Consider the following 21558-nt stretch of genomic DNA (forward strand, 5'->3'; position numbering starts at 1 on the left):
GTGAGTACAGCTCCCTAACTTAACCCTAACCCCTCAGACCAGCAGGTCATCGTGAGTACAGCTCCCTAACTTAACCCTAACCCCTCAGACCAGCAGGTCATCGTGAGTACAGCTCCCTAACTCCTCAGACCAGCAGGTCATCGTGAGTACAGCTCCCTAACCCCTCAGACCAGCAGGTCATCGTGAGTACAGCTCCCTAACCCCTCAGACCAGCAGGTCATCGTGAGTACAGCTCCCTAACCTGACCCTAACCCCTCAGACCAGCAGGTCATCGTGAGTACAGCTCCCTAACCTAACCCTAACCCCTCAGACCAGCAGGTCATCGTGAGTACAGCTCCCTAACTTAACCCTAACCCCTCAGACCAGCAGGTCATCGTGAGTACAGCTCCCTAACTTAACCACTAACCCAGGAGTTCATCCCCTCAGACCAGCAGGTCATCGTGAGTACAGCTCCCTAACTTAACCCTAACCCCTCAGACCAGCAGGTCATCGTGAGTACAGCTCCCTAACCTAACCCTAACCCCTCAGACCAGCAGGTCATCGTGAGTACAGCTCCCTAACTTAACCCTAACCCCTCAGACCAGCAGGTCATCGTGAGTACAGCTCCCTAACTTAACCCTAACCCCTCAGACCAGCAGGTCATCGTGAGTACAGCTCCCTAACTTAACCCTAACCCCTCAGACCAGCAGGTCATCGTGAGTACAGCTCCCTAACCTAACCCTAACCCCTCAGACCAGCAGGTCATCGTGAGTACTAGGGTTGGGTGACGATACGAATCTATCGTCAATCGCGAATGTACGAGTCCAATCGCCGAATATTTTTATTAGGCGATTTTTCGGGACGATTATTTTCTTTTGCAAAATATTAGCCCAATTAACCTGTAAAGTGTGAGCAACATGTGAATCAATTTGGGCCAGCAAAGTAGTAACAGCGGCCGGGTGGAAAACCCTTCCTCCCGTTATAATGCTCCCAGTCCGGGGGAACAATCTGGCAGCCAGAGTAAAGGCTGGGAGGGACCGAGCCGAGGGAGGCTACTGTACTGTAGCCTACATGTTGTTTATGCTCCGGAGTCCAGACCCATGCAGTTTAATAATATACAGTCACAACAGAATGCACACTGCTGTCTCGTGTCTCATCACAATCCCAATGCGCCACCCGTGAAGTCGGGGGAAAATAAAAAACAGGCTGCTAGTGTTAGTGTAGGGTCGGGGATCGTTAGCTTAGCGCGTAGCTACTGATTCAACCCACTGATTGAACTTCATCTCCGCCTGTAATCTTGGTTATTTTTCTATTGACAACGTGAACGAACCCCGACACCAGCGCTGCAAAAATAGACAGACCTACAAGCTCTCAACGCGTAGCGAACGGCGCTGCAAAAACAGGCAGGACGCGATGCCTTGAGAGCTTGCGGATCAGCAGCAGCGCTCCGAGCCTCCGACGGTGCGGGGAGGCAAGAGTTCTCCGGGGAGGAGGAGAAGTTACCAGGGCAGGCTACATGTTACTGCGGCTAACAACACTGTCACCAGCCAGTGTTTGTGATGTTAGCTTGGCTTGCAGCTGCTTGCCCGTTCCAACTTCACTTCATCTCCACCTGTAACTTATTTTTTATTTTGTTACCCTGGCTGCGCACTGCGCTGCAAAAATAGACGGATCTACAAGCTCTCAACGCGTAGCGAACGGCGCTGCAAAAACAGGCAGGACGCGGCGCCTTGAGAGCTTGTAGATCTGGCTTTTTTGCGACCTGTAGTGAGCTGTTCTCACTTTACTTTTATGACACGAATATATCGTCCATCGGCGATTTTTGGACAGACGATGGGCGATTGAAAAAGATTGGCATATCGCCCAACCTTAGTGAGTACAGCTCCCTAACCTAACCCTAACCCCTCAGACCAGCAGGTCATCGTGAGTACAGCTCCCTAACCTAACCCTAACCCCTCAGACCAGCAGGTCATCGTGAGTACAGCTCCCTAACTTAACCCTAACCACTCAGACCAGCAGGTCATCGTGAGTACAGCTCCCTAACCTAACCCTAACCCCTCAGACCAGCAGGTCATCGTGAGTACAACTCCCTAACTTAACCCTAACCCCTCAGACCAGCAGGTCATCGTGAGTACAGCTCCCTAACTTAACCCTAACCCCTCAGACCAGCAGGTCATCGTGAGTACAACTCCCTAACTTTGACCGTTTTTTCTAAAAATAGCAGACCTACAAGCTCATAGCGCGGCACTCGGTGCCGCGCTATGAGCTTGTAGGTCTGCTATTTTTCAATAGCTAAAGTATAACGTAATGCTTAAAACACCAAAAGGTGTTCCCGCCCAAAATGGGCTAACCCTAACCACTAACCCTGGAGTTCAAACCCCTCAGACCAGCAAGGCATAGTGAATACAACTCCCATTGCGTTCCCCCTACAGCATGTGGAAAGAAATGTTGGCTTGTTGTGTCTTGCCTTCTTTCATATTCACATGTCCTTGAGGCCTATTTTAAGCGCTATTTTAATACTAAGGTCATCGTGAGTACAGCTCCCTAACCTAACCCTAACCCCTCAGACCAGCAGGTCATCGTGAGTACAGCTCCCTAACTTAACCCTAACCCCTCAGACCAGCAGGTCATCGTGAGTACAGCTCCCTAACCTAACCCTAACCCCTCAGACCAGCAGGTCATCGTGAGTACAGCTCCCTAATTTAACCCTAACCCCTCAGACCAGCAGGTCATCGTGAGTACAGCTCCCTAACTTAACCCTAACCCCTCAGACCAGCAGGTCATCGTGAGTACAGCTCCCTAACTTAACCCTAACCCCTCAGACCAGCAGGTCATCGTGAGTACAGCTCCCTAACCCCTCAGACCAGCAGGTCATCGTGAGTACAGCTCCCTAACTTAACCCTAACCCCTCAGACCAGCAAGTCATCGTGAGTACAGCTCCCTAACCCCTCAGACCAGCAGGTCATCGTGAGTACAGCTCCCTAACCTAACCCTAACCCCTCAGACCAGCAGGTCATCGTGAGTACAGCTCCCTAACTTAACCCTAACCCTGGAGTTCATCCCCTCAGACCAGCAGGTCATCGTGAGTACAGCTCCCTAACTTAACCCTAACCCCTCAGACCAGCAGGTCATCGTGAGTACAGCTCCCTAACTTAACCCTAACCCCTCAGACCAGCAGGTCATCGTGAGTACAGCTCCCTAACTTAACCACTAACCCAGGAGTTCATCCCCTCAGACCAGCAGGTCATCGTGAGTACAGCTCCCTAATTTAACCCTAACCCCTCAGACCAGCAGGTCATCGTGAGTACAGCTCCCTACCCTAACCCTAACCCCTCAGACCAGCAGGTCATCGTGAGTACAGCTCCCTAACCTAACCCTAACCCCTCAGACCAGCAAGGCATAGTGAATACAACTCCCATTGCGTTCCCCCTACAGCATGTGGAAAGAAATGTTGGCTTGTTGTGTCTTGCCTTCTTTCATATTCACATGTCCTTGAGGCCTATTTTAAGCGCTATTTTAATACTAAGTCGTACCGCGTTATTTCGCACTGCGAAAATAGTCGATCTTCGTGCTCAAACATGTTCATTCATATGTTTGGTGTTTTGTTTTACCCTAGCATCGGCGACCTTACAGGCAAAAATTATGTCATTTATATGGAATTTTATGTAGACATAGCACTCTAGACTCTATACTCTATACTCTATACTTTGAGTGTATACTCAAAGTATACACTATGTCAGGGTTCCCCAATAGGCGGCCCGCGAAGCGCCCCCTTGTGGCCCCTTGAAGAATTTCAAAAATGTATTTATTTTTTTAGGGGGTCCCAGATATAAATGGCATTAAATGGGGGTCAGTAGCCTATGCATGTCAAACTGGGCATCCTTTTCAAATGGGGTCTTGCCCTGAAAATGAATTTTCAGGGCAAGACCTCGACCTTGTGCGTGCGGACTCGGCCCCCAGCCTGGTACCCTAGTCAAAATATGGCCCTTGAGGAAAATTAATTGGGGAACCCTGCACTATGTCATTGTACAGATTGCTACTGTTAGACGGATGTTAGGCTCTTGGCTTGCTTATTGCGACGGTAGGTCACAGTGAAAACTATGAAAACCTGTGGGACAAGTCAATGAGATGAGATATACTTTATTAATCCCTGAAGGGAAATTGAAGCGCTACAACAGTGACGCATATAATCAAGCTGGACAAACAAAAAACAGTAAACACAAATAAACACAAGTGGACACAAACACACTAGACCAGGAAGGACCACACAAACACACTAGACCAGGAAGGACCACACAAACACACTAGACCAGGAAGGACCACACAAACACACTAGACCAGGAAGGACCACACAAACACACTAGACCAGGAAGGACCACACAAACACACTAGACCAGGAAGGACCACACAAACACACTAGACCAGGAAGGACCACACAAACACACTAGACCAGGAAGGACCACACGCAAACACACTAGACCAGGAAGGACCACACGCAAACACACTAGACCAGGAAGGACCACACGCAAACACACTAGACCAGGAAGGACCACACGCAAACACACTAGACCAGGAAGGACCACACGCAAACACACTAGACCAGGAAGGACCACACGCAAACACACTAGACCAGGAAAGACCACGCAAACACACTAGACCAGGAAGGACCACACAAACACACTAGACCAGGAAGGACCACACGCAAACACACTAGACCAGGAAAGACCACGCAAACACACTAGACCAGGAAGGACCACACAAACACACTAGACCAGGAAGGACCACACGCAAACACACTAGACCAGGAAGGACCACACAAACACACTAGACCAGGAAGGACCACACGCAAACACACTAGACCAGGAAGGACCACACAAACACACTAGACCAGGAAGGACCACACAAACACACTAGACCAGGAAGGACCACACGCAAACACACTAGACCAGGAAGGACCACACAAACACACTAGACCAGGAAGGACCACACGCAAACACACTAGACCAGGAAGGACCACACAAACACACTAGACCAGGAAGGACCACACGCAAACTTTGGGGAGGCAGGTCTTATGCATTTGCATTATAGAGTCTGACGGCAGTTGGCATGAAAGCGAGTCTAGACCGCTCCGTATGCATCCTTGGGGGGGGGGGGGGGGGGGGGGCTGAGCCTTCGGCTGAAGGCGCTGCACCCTATCCTGCAGCATGACATAAAAGGGGTGGGAGGGATTTGCCAGCACTCGACTAGGACAACAGGAACTCGGTTACACTGTCAGTCAGTCACGACGTGCTGTGTGAGCTTGTAAGATTGGCTATTTACGTTTTTTTTAAACTATTTCCAGGTCGCCTGTAATTACACGCCCCAAATATTAGGGATGCCCTGGGGTGAATATTAGGGATGCCCTGGGGCGAGCATTGATGGTTATGGAGGTGAGATACTGGATGTTAACCCATTTAGACCTGAGGACGATTCTACAAATGTCTTCTAAATTCTGACAGTTTTCTGAAAAACCCTATGTTTCTAATATGTCAGTGGTTCTAAAACTATTCCATGTCAAGGACCCCCAAAAATATATGAAATTGGCCACCGACCCCCATCTGAAAATATGTTGTTTTAGGGACCCCTCACGTTCGCCCTGAAAAAATATATAGATTTGCGCCACATTGTCAGGATTTTTCAAAAATAGCAGACCTACAAGCTCGTAGCGCTGCACTCGGTGCCGCGCTATGAGCTTGTAGATCTGCTATTTTTCAACAGCTAAAGCATAACATAATGCTTAAAACACCAAAAGGGGTTCCCACCCAAAATGGGTTAAGGTTGAGAAATGAATAACTGTACATGTCCCGAATGACCCTCACAAGTAGTAATACAAGCCTGTGTGAGTGTTTTACAGCCCACCTCTTTGATCAGTCCAGATCTCCACCCTCCAGTCTCCCTCGTTTAAATCCAGACTGCATAATCAATCCCTCTTCATTTGATCTCGAACCGGCTTGTGAAATTATATTGGCAGTGAAGTTGTGGAATTATTATCAGTCTGTGCTGAATGATGGAAGGCAAGCTAAAAAAGAAACGAACTACCTCGATGTAACTGCAGGGGGCAGCAGTGTTGTGATTTTGTCGACTAATACTATGACAAAGAAATGTTCGTTTTTTCACTGACATACTAAATGAAAACTAAGCTATGATGACTAAGACTAAATATATTGACAATTTTGTCAACAAATAAAAACTAAACTAAAATGCAGTATAAGTAAAAGACAGATCTACAAGCAGATCTACAAGCTCACGTGTCGCGCTGCGACACATTGTGAGCTTGTAGATCTGCTATTTTCAGCAAGTGTACAATCAGCCATTACGACGGCCCGCCAAAATACATTTTAGTCGACTAAATGAACTGCGGATTTAGTCGAGTAAAATCTTATATTTAGTCGACTAATACTAGACTAACACTAAAACATTTCAGGTGACTAAATTATGACTAAAACTAAATTGAGTTTTATTCCAAAGACTATGACTAAACTAAATTTGCTGCCAAAAACAACACTGGCAGTGGTTCAGGGGTAGAGTGGCCGGTAGGGCGGCCGGATGTTCGATCCCGGGCTCTCCCAGAGTTAGGCGGGATTCATACAACTATTTTAGAGCCGAATAAAAGTCGGTTGGGCTCTGTAGAGCCTACAATGTGACATCATTTGAGGTTCGGGGGGGCGGTCATTTGAGGTTCGGGGGGGGCGGTCATTTGAGGTTCGGGGGGGGCGGGCACCGTCCTAAAGTCGGCTCTTCGGTGCTACTGAAATTTTCTGACGAGCCGAAATCATTTCGGCACTACAGCGGTAAAATAGGAGTATGAATCGGCCCTTAGTGTCGAAGTGTCCTTGAGCAAGACACTGAACCCCTAATTGCTCCCGATGTGCAGGTTGGAGCCTTGCATGGTTTCCCTCCGCCATCGCTGTGTGAATGTGTGTGTGAATGGGTGAATGTAAATCTATGTAAATCGCTTTGGATAAAAGCGCTATATAAATGCACCATTTAGCTCAACAGATCCCACCACTACCCCACGAGGCTGCGCATCGCTCGCGCGAAACCCCCTAATTGGCTAATCCTCGTCTTTAAATCAGAACGCTGCCGTTAAAACGGCGTGTTGTCCCCTCACGCTTCCCGTAGCACATTTTCTACCACCATTAGTGTTTAATGTGCCTCCCGGATCACACGCTATAGAGATTTCTCTCTCTCTGCACGTGTCCCGTTAGCACCAGCAATGAACCAGGCCCGCTCTCCCCCCCCCCCCCCCCCCCCCCCCTGCGGTATAGTCTTTCATTATTAATTTTATTCAAATCGATATCTTCCTGGAAGTGGGAAATAATTTAGTTCACACCCGGGCGAAGGTAAAGGGTGCGTGTGCGTGTGCGTGTGTGTGTGTGTGTGTGTGGTGTGTGTGTGTGTGGTGTATGTGTGAAAGAAAAATCCATGCCGTCTTATCCTGAGAGGACCTGGTGGGTACATAATATTTCGTCTTATCCTGAGAGGACCTGGTGGGTACATAATATTTGGTCTTATCCTGAGAGGACCTGAGGTACATAACATCTCTTCCCGGGTCTGTGTCGTCGAAACTCGGGAAAAAAAGAGACCCAGAAGTTGTTTGTCTAGAGTTTATGAGCTGCCATGAAAAATGTTCGGAGGGAAAAATGCTTCCAGGCTGTGTTTGACTCCCCCACGCTAACGAAGAGTTTCAACTCTCTCTCTCTCTGCCTCTCTCTCTCTCTCTCTCTGTCTCTCTGTCTCTCTCTCTGCCTCTCTCTCTGTCTCTCTCTCTCTGCCTCTCTCTCTCTCTCTCTCGCTGTCTCTCTCTCTCTCTCTCTCTCTCTCTCTCTCTCTCTCTCTCTCTCTCTCTCTCTCTCTCTCTCTCTCTCTGCCTCTCTCTCTCTCTCTCTGCCTCTCTCTCTCTGCCTCTCTCTCTCTGCCTCTCTCTCTGTCTCTCTCTCTCTCTCTCTCTGCCTCTGTCTCTCTCTCTCTGTCTCTCTCTCTCTCTGCCTCTCTCTCTGTCTCTCTCTCTCTCTCTCTCTCTCTCTGCCTCTCTCTCTGTCTCTGCCTCTCTCTCTCTCTCTCTCTCTCTGTCTCTGTCTCTCTCTGTCTCTCTCTGTCTCTCTCTCTGTCTCTCTCTCTCTGTCTCTCTGTCTCTCTCTCTCTCTCTCTCTCTCTGTGTCTCTCTCTGTCTCTATCTCTCTCTGTCTCTCTCTCTCTCTCTCTGTCTCTCTCTCTCTCTCTCTCTCTCTCTGTCTCTCTCTCTCTCTCTCTCTCTGCCTCTCTCTCTGCCTCTCTCTCTCTCTCTCTCTCTCTGTGTCTCTCTCTGTCTCTATCTCTCTCTGTCTCTCTCTCTATCTCTCTGTCTCTCTCTCTCTCTGTCTCTCTCTCTCTCTCTCTCTGTCTCTCTGCCCTCAGAGTGAGATGGTGCGTGAGCTGGACGGCCATGTGCTGAAGTGTGTGAAGGACCAGAATGGGAACCACGTGGTGCAGAAGTGCATCGAGTGTGTCCAGCCTCACGCGCTGCACTTCATCATAGACGCCTTCAAGGGACAGGTAATGTACCTGTGTACGCCCTCCCCTCCTTCCCCTGTTCTCCCCTCCCCTTCCCCTTCAAGGGACAGGTAATGTACCTGTGTACCCCCTCCCCTCCTTCCCCTGTTCTCCCCTCCCCTTCAAGGGACAGGTAATGTACCTGTGTACCCCCTCCCCTCCTTCCCCTGTTCTCCCCTCCCCTTCCCCCCGTTCTCCGAGGGACAGGTAATGTACCTGTGTACCCCCTCCCCTCCTTCCTCTGTTCTCCCCTCCCCTTCCCCCCCTTCAAGGGACAGGTAATGTACCTGTGTACCCCCTCCCCTCCTTCCCCTGTTCTCCCCTCCCCTTCCCCCCGTTCTCCTTCTCCTTCAAGGGACAGGTAATGTACCTGTGTACCCCCTCCCCTCCTTCCCCTGTTCTCCCCTCCCCTTCCCCCCGTTCTCCTTCTCCTTCAAGGGACAGGTAATGTACCTGTGTACCCCCTCCCCTCCTTCCCCTGTTCTCCCCTCCCCTTCCCCCCGTTCTCCGTCTCCAGTGGAAAATGTCTCCATCACACTCCATCTCTGTCTCCTTCCAAGGGGGGTTGGAATGACGAGCTTTAGACACACACTTACTACGGCATGGCTCTGTTGAGAGGCCCCCTTAGAAATAAATCACCAGCACTCACTCACTCACTCACTCACTCACTCTGTCCTTTTTAGGAGTGCTTGTTTATGGAGTAACTATGACGGAAAATGTCCGTCGACTACCTTTTTTCACAGACAAAAACTAAAAACTGACATGACGAAGATGTAACTGAAACATCGAAACGTTGTCTCTTTTTACCTGCACCCTGTTAATAAATGAAGGGCCTAAATTGTCTGAGCTGCTCCAGTGCCTCCTCCTCTCATGATACCTGTCCTGCTTCTGAGATGCACCAGACTGGCCTGCCATAGGCTAGAGGCCTCTGAGATGCACCAGACTGGCCTGCTATAGGCTAGAGGCCTCTGAGATGCACCAGACTGGCCTGCTATAGGCTAGAGGCCTCTGAGATGCACCAGACTGGCCTGCCATAGGCTAGAGGCCTCTGAGATGCACCAGACTGGCCTGCTATAGGCTAGAGGCCTCTGAGATGCACCAGACTGGCCTGCCATAGGCTAGAGGCCTCTGAGACGCACCAGACTGGCCTGCTATAGGCTAGAGTCCTCTGAGATGCACCAGACTGGCCTGCCATAGGCTAGAGGCCTCTGAGATGCACCAGACTGGCCTGCTATAGGCTAGAGGCCTCTGAGATGCACCAGACTGGCCTGCTATAGGCTAGAGCCTCTGAGATGCACCAGACTGGCCTGCTATAGGCTAGAGGCCTCTGAGATGCACCAGACTGGCCTGCTATAGGCTAGAGGCCTCTGAGATGCACCAGACTGGCCTGCCATAGGCTAGAGGCCTCTGAGATGCACCAGACTGGCCTGCCATAGGCTAGAGGCCTCTGAGATGCACCAGACTGGCCTGCCATAGGCTAGAGGCCTCTGAGATGCACCAGACTGGCCTCCCATAGGCTAGAGGCTGCCTCTGAGATGCACCAGACTGGCCTCCCATAGGCTAGAGGCCTCTGAGATGCACCAGACTGGCCTGCCATAGGCTAGAGGCCTCTGAGATGCACCAGACTGGCCTGCCATAGGCTAGAGGCCTCTGAGATGCACCAGACTGGCCTCCCATAGGCTAGAGGCTGCCTCTGAGATGCACCAGACTGGCCTGCCATAGGCTAGAGGCCTCTGAGACGCACCAGACTGGCCTGCTATAGGCTAGAGTCCTCTGAGATGCACCAGACTGGCCTGCCATAGGCTAGAGGCCTCTGAGATGCACCAGACTGGCCTGCTATAGGCTAGAGGCCTCTGAGATGCACCAGACTGGCCTGCTATAGGCTAGAGCCTCTGAGATGCACCAGACTGGCCTGCTATAGGCTAGAGGCCTCTGAGATGCACCAGACTGGCCTGCTATAGGCTAGAGGCCTCTGAGATGCACCAGACTGGCCTGCCATAGGCTAGAGGCCTCTGAGATGCACCAGACTGGCCTGCCATAGGCTAGAGGCCTCTGAGATGCACCAGACTGGCCTGCCATAGGCTAGAGGCCTCTGAGATGCACCAGACTGGCCTCCCATAGGCTAGAGGCTGCCTCTGAGATGCACCAGACTGGCCTCCCATAGGCTAGAGGCCTCTGAGATGCACCAGACTGGCCTGCCATAGGCTAGAGGCCTCTGAGATGCACCAGACTGGCCTGCCATAGGCTAGAGGCCTCTGAGATGCACCAGACTGGCCTCCCATAGGCTAGAGGCTGCCTCTGAGATGCACCAGACTGGCCTCCCATAGGCCAGAGGCCTCTGAGATGCACCAGACTGGCCTCCCATAGGCTAGAGGCCTCTGAGATGCACCAGACTGGCCTGCCATAGGCTAGAGGCCTCTGAGATGCACCAGACTGGCCTGCCATAGGCTAGAGGCCTCTGAGATGCACCAGACTGGCCTCCCATAGGCTAGAGGCTGCCTCTGAGATGCACCAGACTGGCCTCCCATAGGCTAGAGGCCTCTGAGATGCACCAGACTGGCCTGCCATAGGCTAGAGGCCTCTGAGATGCACCAGACTGGCCTGCTATAGGCTAGAGGCCTCTGAGATGCACCAGACTGGCCTGCTATAGGCTAGAGGCCTCTGAGATGCACCAGACTGGCCTGCCATAGGCTAGAGGCCTCTGAGATGCACCAGACTGGCCTGCCATAGGCTAGAGGCGCAGGTTGGAACTCCCTTCTGCAAAAACTATCACAGTATAGCAGGGTACCCCAATAGGCGGCCCGCGGGCCATTTGCGGCCCGCGGAGCGCCCCCTTGCGGCCCGCGGACCCCCCCCCCCCCCAGATTTATATCTGGGGGGGGGTCCCAGATATAAATGGCATTAAATGGGGGTCAGTAGCCTATGCATGTCAAACTGGGCATCCTTTTCAAATGGGGTCCTGCCCTGAAAATTCATTTTCAGGGCAAGACCTCGACCTCACGCGTGCGGACTCGGCCCCCAGCCTGGTACCCTAGTCAAAATATGGCCCTCGAGGAAAATTAATTGGGGAACCCTGCAGTATAGTATAATATCCAAAATCACAGACGATATTCAGTCTATCATGATCATATGGATGTAATATTGATACTAATGATGTCCCGATCACGGTTTTCCGGATGGGACTGGGTTGCCATGGATACATAGTCCTCCCTCCCTCCCCTCCCAGGGATGGGACTGGGTTGCCATGGATACATAGCCCTCCCTCCCCTCCCAGGGATGGGACTGGGTTGCCATGGATACCTAGTCCTCTCCTCCCAGGGATGGGACTGGGTTGCCATGGATACCTAGTCCTCCCCCTCCCCTCCCAGGGATGGGACTGGGTTGCCATGGATACCTAGTCCTCCCCCCTCCCCTCCCCTCTCAGGGATGGGACTGGGTTGCCATGGATACCTAGTCCTCCCCCCTCCCCTCCCCTCTCAGGGATGGGACTGTGTTGCCATGGATACAGCAGTCTCAGCACAGTGGCGGCAGCCACCTTCTCACCACTGCTGAAATGTCACATTAGCATTTAATTGTGTGTGTGTGTGTGTGTGTGTGTGTGTGTGTGTGTGTGTGTGTGTGTGTGTGTGTGTGTGTGTGTGTGTGTGTGTGTGTGTGTGTGTGTGTGTGTGTGTGTGTGTGTGTGTGTGTGTGTGTGTGCACGCGTGCGCCTTTTATAACAATGAGGGGGTGTTTGTTTCAAAGCCTGGTGGGAGGTCTGGCCACCACCTTGTGTGTGTGCGTGTGCGCCAGTCACAGAGCCCCTGTACACACACACACACACAGCAGGCAGCTTCTCTTTTTCTACTTTTTCTTTCATTTTTTACTGAAATAGGATTTCAATAACATTTCAAAAAGAAAAACACAAAAGAGAACCTAAGACTAGACTAAAAGGTGGGCTGCATTCTAATCAATTGCTGCAGGTTATTTCTTTGACTTGTGTTATGGGTTCATAATAATAATTGTCCATCCATCCATACATAGCAGCCACCGCTTCCTCAAACAAACGGCTCAGATTTGTGTTTGTTTGCGGAGCTCAAAGCACACCTGCTCTGGTTCGTCTGTGCCTTCAGGGATGAAGAAGGCCTGCCGAGTTTGTTTGTTGTCGACGCAGCACGCAAGGCAAGCAAATTACTTAATGCTTTTGGACCTCCTTCCACTGTGAGCTTGGAGATGTTTTTGGCTATAATGATATGCCTCGACCGACCTGTGTAGAGCAACGGACTGACCTCAGGCTTCGACCTGTGTAGAGCAACGGACTGACCTCAGGCTTCCTCCATGCTGCGTCTTGTCACCTGACAGTGGGGAGTTTCCCTGGTTGGACGTAGCGCGTGGAAGGAACAAGTTATTCCAACCAGTTCCTTTCCCCTCCATCAGGCTGGCCAGGGGGAGGCTAGTATTTGTTTGCCCTCTCCACACACCCGTAAGGCTGTAGGGTCATGGAGATGTACGGCTGTAGGGTCATTAGATGTACGGCTGTAGGGTCATTAGATATACGGCTGTAGGGTCATGGAGATGTACGGCTGTAGGGTCATTAGATGTACGGCTGTAGGGTCATGGAGATGTACGGCTGTAGGGTCATTAGATGTACGGCTGTAGGGTCATTAGATGTACGGCTGTAGGGTCATTAGATGTACGGCTGTAGGGTCATTAGATGTACGGCTGTAGGTCATGGAGATGTACGGCTGTAGGGTCATGGAGATGTACGGCTGTAGGGTCATGGAGATGTACGGCTGTAGGGTCATGGAGATGTACGGCTGTAGGTCATTAGATGTACGGCTGTAGGGTCATTAGATGTACGGCTGTAGGGTCATGGAGATGTACGGCTGTAGGGTCATGGAGATGTACGGCTGTAGGGTCATGGAGATGTACGGCTGTAGGGTCATTGAGATGTACGGCTGTAGGGTCATTAGATGTACGGCTGTAGGGTCATTAGATGTACGGCTGTAGGGTCATGGAGATGTACGGCTGTAGGGTCATGGAGATGTACGGCTGTAGGGTCATGGAGATGTACGGCTGTAGGTCATGGAGATGTACGGCTGTAGGGTCATTAGATGTACGGCTGTAGGGTCATGGAGATGTACGGCTGTAGGGTCATTAGATGTACGGCTGTAGGGTCATGGAGATGTACGGCTGTAGGGTCATGGAGATGTACGGCTGTAGGGTCATGGAGATGTACGGCTGTAGGGTCATGGAGATGTACGGCTGTAGGGTCATTGAGATGTACGGCTGTAGGGTCATGGAGATGTACGGCTGTAGGGTCATTAGATGTACGGCTGTAGGGTCATTAGATGTACGGCTGTAGGGTCATTAGATGTACGGCTGTAGGGTCATTAGATGTACGGCTGTAGGGTCATTAGATGTACGGCTGTAGGGTCATGGAGATGTACGGCTGTAGGGTCATGGAGATGTACGGCTGTAGGTCATGGAGATGTACGGCTGTAGGGTCATTAGATGTACGGCTGTAGGGTCATGGAGATGTACGGCTGTAGGGTCATTAGATGTACGGCTGTAGGGTCATGGAGATGTACGGCTGTAGGGTCATGGAGATGTACGGCTGTAGGGTCATGGAGATGTACGGCTGTAGGGTCATTGAGATGTACGGCTGTAGGGTCATGGAGATGTACGGCTGTAGGGTCATTAGATGTACGGCTGTAGGGTCATTAGATGTACGGCTGTAGGGTCATTAGATGTACGGCTGTAGGGTCATTAGATGTACGGCTGTAGGGTCATGGAGATGTACGGCTGTAGGGTCATGGAGATGTACGGCTGTAGGGTCATTAGATGTACGGCTGTAGGGTCATTAGATGTACGGCTGTAGGGTCATGGAGATGTACGGCTGTAGGGTCATGGAGATGTACGGCTGTAGGGTCATGGAGATGTACGGCTGTAGGGTCATTAGATGTACGGCTGTAGGGTCATGGAGATGTACGGCTGTAGGGTCATGGAGATGTACGGCTGTAGGTCATGGAGATGTACGGCTGTAGGGTCATGGAGATGTACGGCTGTAGGGTCATGGAGATGTACGGCTGTAGGGTCATGGAGATGTACGGCTGTAGGGTCATGGAGATGTACGGCTGTAGGTCATGGAGATGTACAGCTGTAGGGTCATGGAGATGTACGGCTGTAGGTCATGGAGATGTACGGCTGTAGGTTCATTAGATGTACGGCTGTAGGGTCATGGAGATGTACGGCTGTAGGTTCATTAGATGTACGGCTGTAGGGTCATTAGATGTACGGCTGTAGGGTCATGGAGATGTACGGCTGTAGGTTCATTAGATGTACGGCTGTAGGTTCATTAGATGTACGGCTGTAGGGTCATGGAGATGTACGGCTGTAGGGTCATGGAGATGTACGGCTGTAGGGTCATGGAGATGTACGGCTGTAGGTCATGGAGATGTACGGCTGTAGGGTCATGGAGATGTACGGCTGTAGGGTCATGGAGATGTACGGCTGTAGGGTCATGGAGATGTACGGCTGTAGGGTCATGGAGATGTACGGCTGTAGGTCATGGAGATGTACAGCTGTAGGGTCATGGAGATGTACGGCTGTAGGTCATGGAGATGTACGGCTGTAGGTTCATTAGATGTACGGCTGTAGGGTCATGGAGATGTACGGCTGTAGGTTCATTAGATGTACGGCTGTAGGGTCATTAGATGTACGGCTGTAGGGTCATGGAGATGTACGGCTGTAGGTTCATTAGATGTACGGCTGTAGGTTCATTAGATGTACGGCTGTAGGGTCATGGAGATGTACGGCTGTAGGGTCATTAGATGTACGGCTGTAGGGTCATGGAGATGTACGGCTGTAGGGTCATTAGATGTACGGCTGTAGGGTCATGGAGGGTCATGGAGATGTACGGCTGTAGGGTCATTAGATGTACGGCTGTAGGGTCATTAGATGTACGGCTGTAGGGTCATTAGATGTACGGCTGTAGGGTCATGGAGATGTACGGCTGTAGGGTCATGGAGATGTACGGCTGTAGGGTCATGGAGATGTACGGCTGTAGGGTCATGGAGATGTACGGCTGTAGGGTCATGGAGATGTACGGCTGTAGGGTCATGGAGATGTACGGCTGTAGGGTCATTAGATGTACGGCTGTAGGGTCATTAGATGTACGGCTGTAGGGTCATGGAGATGTACGGCTGTAGGGTCATTAGATGTACGGCTGTAGGGTCATGGAGATGTACGGCTGTAGGGTCATGGAGATGTACGGCTGTAGGTCATGGAGATGTACGGCTGTAGGGTCATGGAGATGTACGGCTGTAGGTCATGGAGATGTACGGCTGTAGGGTCATTAGATGTACGGCTGTAGGGTCATGGAGATGTACGGCTGTAGGGTCATTAGATGTACGGCTGTAGGGTCATGGAGATGTACGGCTGTAGGGTCATGGAGATGTACGGCTGTAGGGTCATTAGATGTACGGCTGTAGGGTCATTAGATGTACGGCTGTAGGGTCATGGAGATGTACGGCTGTAGGGTCATTGAGATGTACGGCTGTAGGGTCATTAGATGTACGGCTGTAGGGTCATTAGATGTACGGCTGTAGGGTCATGGAGATGTACGGCTGTAGGGTCATTAGATGTACGGCTGTAGGTCATGGAGATGTACGGCTGTAGGGTCATTAGATGTACGGCTGTAGGGTCATGGAGATGTACGGCTGTAGGGTCATGGAGATGTACGGCTGTAGGGTCATTAGATGTACGGCTGTAGGGTCATGGAGATGTACGGCTGTAGGGTCATTAGATGTACGGCTGTAGGGTCATGGAGATGTACGGCTGTAGGGTCATTAGATGTACGGCTGTAGGGTCATGGAGATGTACGGCTGTAGGGTCATGGAGATGTACGGCTGTAGGGTCATTAGATGTACGGCTGTAGGGTCATTAGATGTACGGCTGTAGGGTCATTAGATGTACGGCTGTAGGGTCATGGAGATGTACGGCTGTAGGTCATGGAGATGTACGGCTGTAGGGTCATTGAGATGTGTTTAACTGTCGTGTTGCAGGTGTTTGCTCTCTCCACACACCCGTACGGCTGCAGAGTCATCCAACGCATCCTAGAACACTGCCTTCCAGAACAGACCCTGCCTATCCTAGAGGAGCTCCACCAGCACACAGAGCAGCTGGTGCAGGTAAGCTCTCTCTCTCTTTTTGTCACACACACACACACACACACACACACACACACACACACACACACACACACACACACAGGGAAGGAGCCATCTTAGGTGGTTCGGGCATCTGGTTAGGATCTTAGAGTCTCTATGAATAGAGACGGCACCCGGAGGAAACCCTGAGGCGAAATGGACATGGTGGCCGAATTTGGTATTGCAGCGCTGGCCCAAACACATGAACGCGCTGGTCCGTTGACTATCATTGCGCACGTTCATGATGACACGTGAACGCTGAACGCGTGCAATGATAGTCAACGGCAGCGTGTTCATTTGTTTGGGCCCAATTCATCCCAGAATGCACTCTGTTCCTACCCGGAAGGAGGAGTGAAATCGCCTCATGCGCTTTTGAGCAACTTAATGCAAGTGGATGGGAGGAGAAATCCGGTGCCGTCTCTATTAATATATACTCTAAGCCGGTTAGGATGCCTCTCGGGCGTCTCCCTAGGGGAGGTCCTCGAGGCACGTCCCACTGGGAGGAGACCCCGGGGCAGACCAAGGATCACATCCCACTGGGAGGAGACCCCGGGGCAGACTAAGGACCACGTCCCACTGGGAGGAGACCCCGGGGCAGACCAAGGATCACATCCCACTGGGAGGAGACCCCGGGGCAGACCAAGGTGCAGTTGGAGGAAACACATCGACCACTGGCCTTGGAACGTCTCGGGATCCCCCAGGAGGAAGTCACTAATGTTGCTCTGGAGAGGGAAGTCATGGAGCACTCTGGTGGAGCTGTTGCCCCCGTGACCCGACTAGGGATAAGCGGTTGAAGATGGATGGATGGACGGACGGACACACACACACACACACACACACACACACACACACACACACACAGTCAAGGTTTCTTTCTCTGTTTTCTCTCTTTGAAATGGCGTTAAAGGAAACCCCCTTGAGATGCATCGTCTCATTTCCTTGAGATCCTCGGGAACGACACACGATGACAATAAATGAATAAAACACAGACGAGACAGAAACGTCAACGAGGACACAAGTGTAATCTAAAACAAATTAAATTTAAATAAAGAAACGATGAAAGTAGACTGCAAACAAACACAAAATCAAATCATAAGATGAAGGCAAATGGTGCATTTATATAGCGCTTTTATACTTATATATATATATATATATATATATATACTTTACATAGATTGTGTTTTACATTCCCATTCACACACACATTCATACACCGATGGCAGATGAAACCATGCAAGGCACCAACCAGCACATCAGGAGCAATGAGGGGTTCAGAGTCTTGCCGCCCCAAAGGCAAATGCAGTCCAACAAGAACCACTTCTCCTAAAATCATCACATTCTTGGAACTTTCCTTCGTTCATACTTGACTCGCCGCGTTGCTAACTGGGGTTGTCGTCATCTCTCTCTCTCTGTGTGTGTGTGTATGTGTGTGTGTCTGTCTGTCTGTCTGTCTGTCTGTCTGTCTGTCTGTCTGTCTGTCTGTCTGTCTGTCTGTCTGTCTGTGTGTGTGTGTGTTCTCTTTACGTTTTGCGTCCAGGACCAGTACGGGAACTACGTGATCCAGCACGTATTGGAGCACGGCCGGGCCGAGGATAAGAGCAAGATCGTGGCGGAGATCCGAGGCAACGTGCTGGGACTGAGCCAGCACAAGTTTGCCAGGTAAGAAAAGAAGAAAACATCTCTATCTCCTTCCACTTGCAGAACAGTGTGGACTAGGTCTTTGTTTTGTTTGTCGCTTCACTCCAGCGTAACTGGTCTTGTCAGTGTTATCTGACAAGTCTATCTATCTTATCACAAGTCTATAGACTTGTATATCTCAAGTCTATAGACTTGTATATCTCAAGTCTATAGACTTGAGTTATACCTCAAGTCTATAGACTTGTATATTTCAAGTCTATATACTTGTATATCTCAAGTCTATAGACTTGTATATCTCAAGTCTATAGACTTGTATATCTCAAGTCTATAGACTTGAGTTATACCTCAAGTCTATAGACTTGTATATCTCAAGTCTATAGACTTGTATATCTCAAGTCTATAGACTTGTATATCTCAAGTCTATAGACTTGTATATCTCAAGTCTATAGACTTGTATATCTCAAGTTTATAGACTTGTATATCTCAAGTCTATAGACTTGTATATCTCAAGTCTATAGACTTGTATATCTCAAGTCTATAGACTTGTATATCTCAAGTTTATATACTTGTATACCTCAAGTCTATATACTTGTATACCTCAAGTCTATAGACTTGTATACCTCAAGTCTATAGTCTTGTATATCTCAAGTCTATAGACTTGTATATCTCAAGTCTATAGTCTTGTATATCTCAAGTTTATAGTCTTGTATATCTCAAGTCTATAGACTTGTATATCTCAAGTCTATAGACTTGTATATCTCAAGTCTATAGACTTGTATATCTCCAGTCTATAGACTTGTATACCTCAAGTCTATAGACAAAAACTGCTAATCAACGTCTAGGCTAAGCTTAGACCGCAAAAGAAAATGTAATTTTTTAGACCATATTCATCTAAAACTCTTCAACATATTCATCTAAAACTCTTCAACTTGGTTCCGTGTGCAGCAACGTGGTGGAGAAGTGTGTGAGCCACGCGTCGCGGGCGGAGCGGGCGCTGCTCATCGACGAGGTGTGCAGCCTGACGGAGGGGCCCCACAGTGCCTTATACACCATGATGAAGGACCAGTACGCCAACTACGTGGTGCAGAAGATGATCGACGTGGCAGAGCCCACCCAGAGGAAGATCGTCATGCACAAGGTGGGCAGCACGGGGGGCCTGGGGGGATGGTGGGCCTGGGGGGATGGTGGGCATGGGGGGATGGTGGGCATGGGGGGGTAATGGGCACGGGGCCGGGGGATGGTGGGCACGGGGCGGGGTGGTTCACGGGGCCGGGGGATGGTGGGCATGGGGAATGGTGGGCACGGGGGGGTGGTTCACGGGGCCGGGGGATGGTGGGCATGGGGGGGGGGGGGAATGGTGGGGCCGGGGGATGGTGGGCATGGAATAAATGAGCCCGGCTGGAAAGTGTCCAATCGGAGAGGGCGAGGCTTAGCTAAAGGTCTATTAGGGGTTCAGAGTCTTGCTCAAGGACACTTCGACACCAACTCTGGGAGAGCCCGGGTTCGAACTGGAAACCTTGCGGTTGCCATCCGGCTACTCTACCCCTGAGCCACCGCCGCCCCCTGTGTGTGTGTGTGTGTGTGTGTGTGTGTGTGTGTGTTGAATTCTTTTGAGGAACTAGAACAGAATAACTTGTGTTTTCCTGCTTACGTGAGATGTAAAGGAACCTAGAGTCTCTGCTCATAACGGAGTTTGAGCTTTGAGTTTCAAGGTTCCATCTTTGTCTCAAGCTTTGAGACTTGCATACTTATCCTCTCTGGTCACGCAGCTTTGTTCCACTTAGTTGGTGTCTGTATCCTTATCGACGCGTCTCCTTCACCACCAGGACCTTATCGACCCGTCTCCTTCCCCACCAGGATCAATAAGAAGCACAGTCTTTTACAGGTGTTTTCGTTTCGGGCTCCTCAAGGCCTGTGTGGAGCAGTGTTTTCGAATTCGTCGACTAAAACTAAGACGGAAAATGTTTGTCAACTACCTTTTTCCACTGACGAAAACTAAATGGAAACTAAATGAAAACTAAGACTAAATATACTGACAATTTCGTCAAAACATAAAAACTAGACTAAAATGTTAGGGAGGGACTAGTGGACAAGAGATCCATCCAGTATAAGTCATTTTACACTTGGTTGCATGATGAAAATAGCAGATCTACAAGCTCACAAACGCGTCGCAGCGTGTCAAAATAACACAGGAAACCTATTGTAGTCTGTAGTAGTTGTAGTCTGTAGTAGTTGTAGTCTGTAGTAGTTGTAGTCTGTAGTAGTTGTAGTCTGTAGTAGTTGTAGTAGTTGTAGTCTGTAGTAGTTGTAGTCTGTAGTAGTTGTAGTCTGTAGTAGTTGTAGTCTGTAGTAGTTGTAGTCTGTAGTAGTTGTAGTCTGTAGTAGTTGTAGTCTGTAGTAGTTGTAGTCTGTAGTAGTTGTAGTCTGTAGTAGTTGTAGTTGTAGTCTGTAGTAGTTGTAGTCTGTAGTAGTTGTAGTCTGTAGTAGTTGTAGTCTGTAGTAGTTGTAGTTGTAGTCTGTAGTAGTTGTAGTCTGTAGTAGTTGTAGTCTGTAGTAGTTGTAGTCTGTAGTAGTTGTAGTCTGTAGTAGTTGTAGTCTGTAGTAGTTGTAGTCTGTAGTAGTTGTAGTCTGTAGTAGTTGTAGTCTGTAGTAGTTGTAGTCTGTAGTCTGTAGTAGTTGTAGTCTGTAGTAGTTGTAGTCTGTAGTAGTTGTAGTCTGTAGTAGTTGTAGTCTGTAGTAGTTGTAGTCTGTAGTAGTTGTAGTTGTAGTCTGTAGTAGTTGTAGTCTGTAGTAGTTGTAGTCTGTAGTAGTTGTAGTCTGTAGTAGTTGTAGTTGTAGTCTGTAGTAGTTGTAGTCTGTAGTAGTTGTAGTCTGTAGTAGTTGTAGTCTGTAGTAGTTGTAGTTGTAGTCTGTAGTAGTTGTAGTCTGTAGTAGTTGTAGTCTGTAGTAGTTGTAGTCTGTAGTAGTTGTAGTTGTAGTCTGTAGTAGTTGTAGTCTGTAGTAGTTGTAGTTGTAGTTGTAGTCTGTAGTAGTTGTAGTCTGTAGTAGTTGTAGTCTGTAGTAGTTGTAGTCTGTAGTAGTTGTAGTTGTAGTCTGTAGTAGTTGTAGTCTGTAGTAGTTGTAGTCTGTAGTAGTTGTAGTCTGTAGTAGTTGTAGTCTGTAGTAGTTGTAGTTGTAGTCT

General features: G+C 49.8%; 1 protein-coding gene across 1 annotated transcript in view; it reads left to right on the plus strand.

Moving 5' to 3' along the window:
• The window catches only part of pum1 (pumilio RNA-binding family member 1), a gene marked incomplete at its 5' end in the record, with an annotated part of 118667 nt that overhangs the window by 91059 nt on the left and 6050 nt on the right, over positions 1 to 21558 (plus strand). The window contains 4 exon segments of the mRNA XM_079521746.1: positions 8416 to 8553; positions 16596 to 16721; positions 18277 to 18398; positions 19323 to 19515. Coding sequence (XP_079377872.1) covers positions 8416 to 8553; positions 16596 to 16721; positions 18277 to 18398; positions 19323 to 19515 — 579 coding nt within the window.

Source organism: Electrona antarctica, assembly GCF_951216825.1.
Source record: "Electrona antarctica genome assembly, chromosome: 15".
Classification (NCBI taxonomy): Eukaryota; Metazoa; Chordata; class Actinopteri; order Myctophiformes; family Myctophidae; genus Electrona; species Electrona antarctica.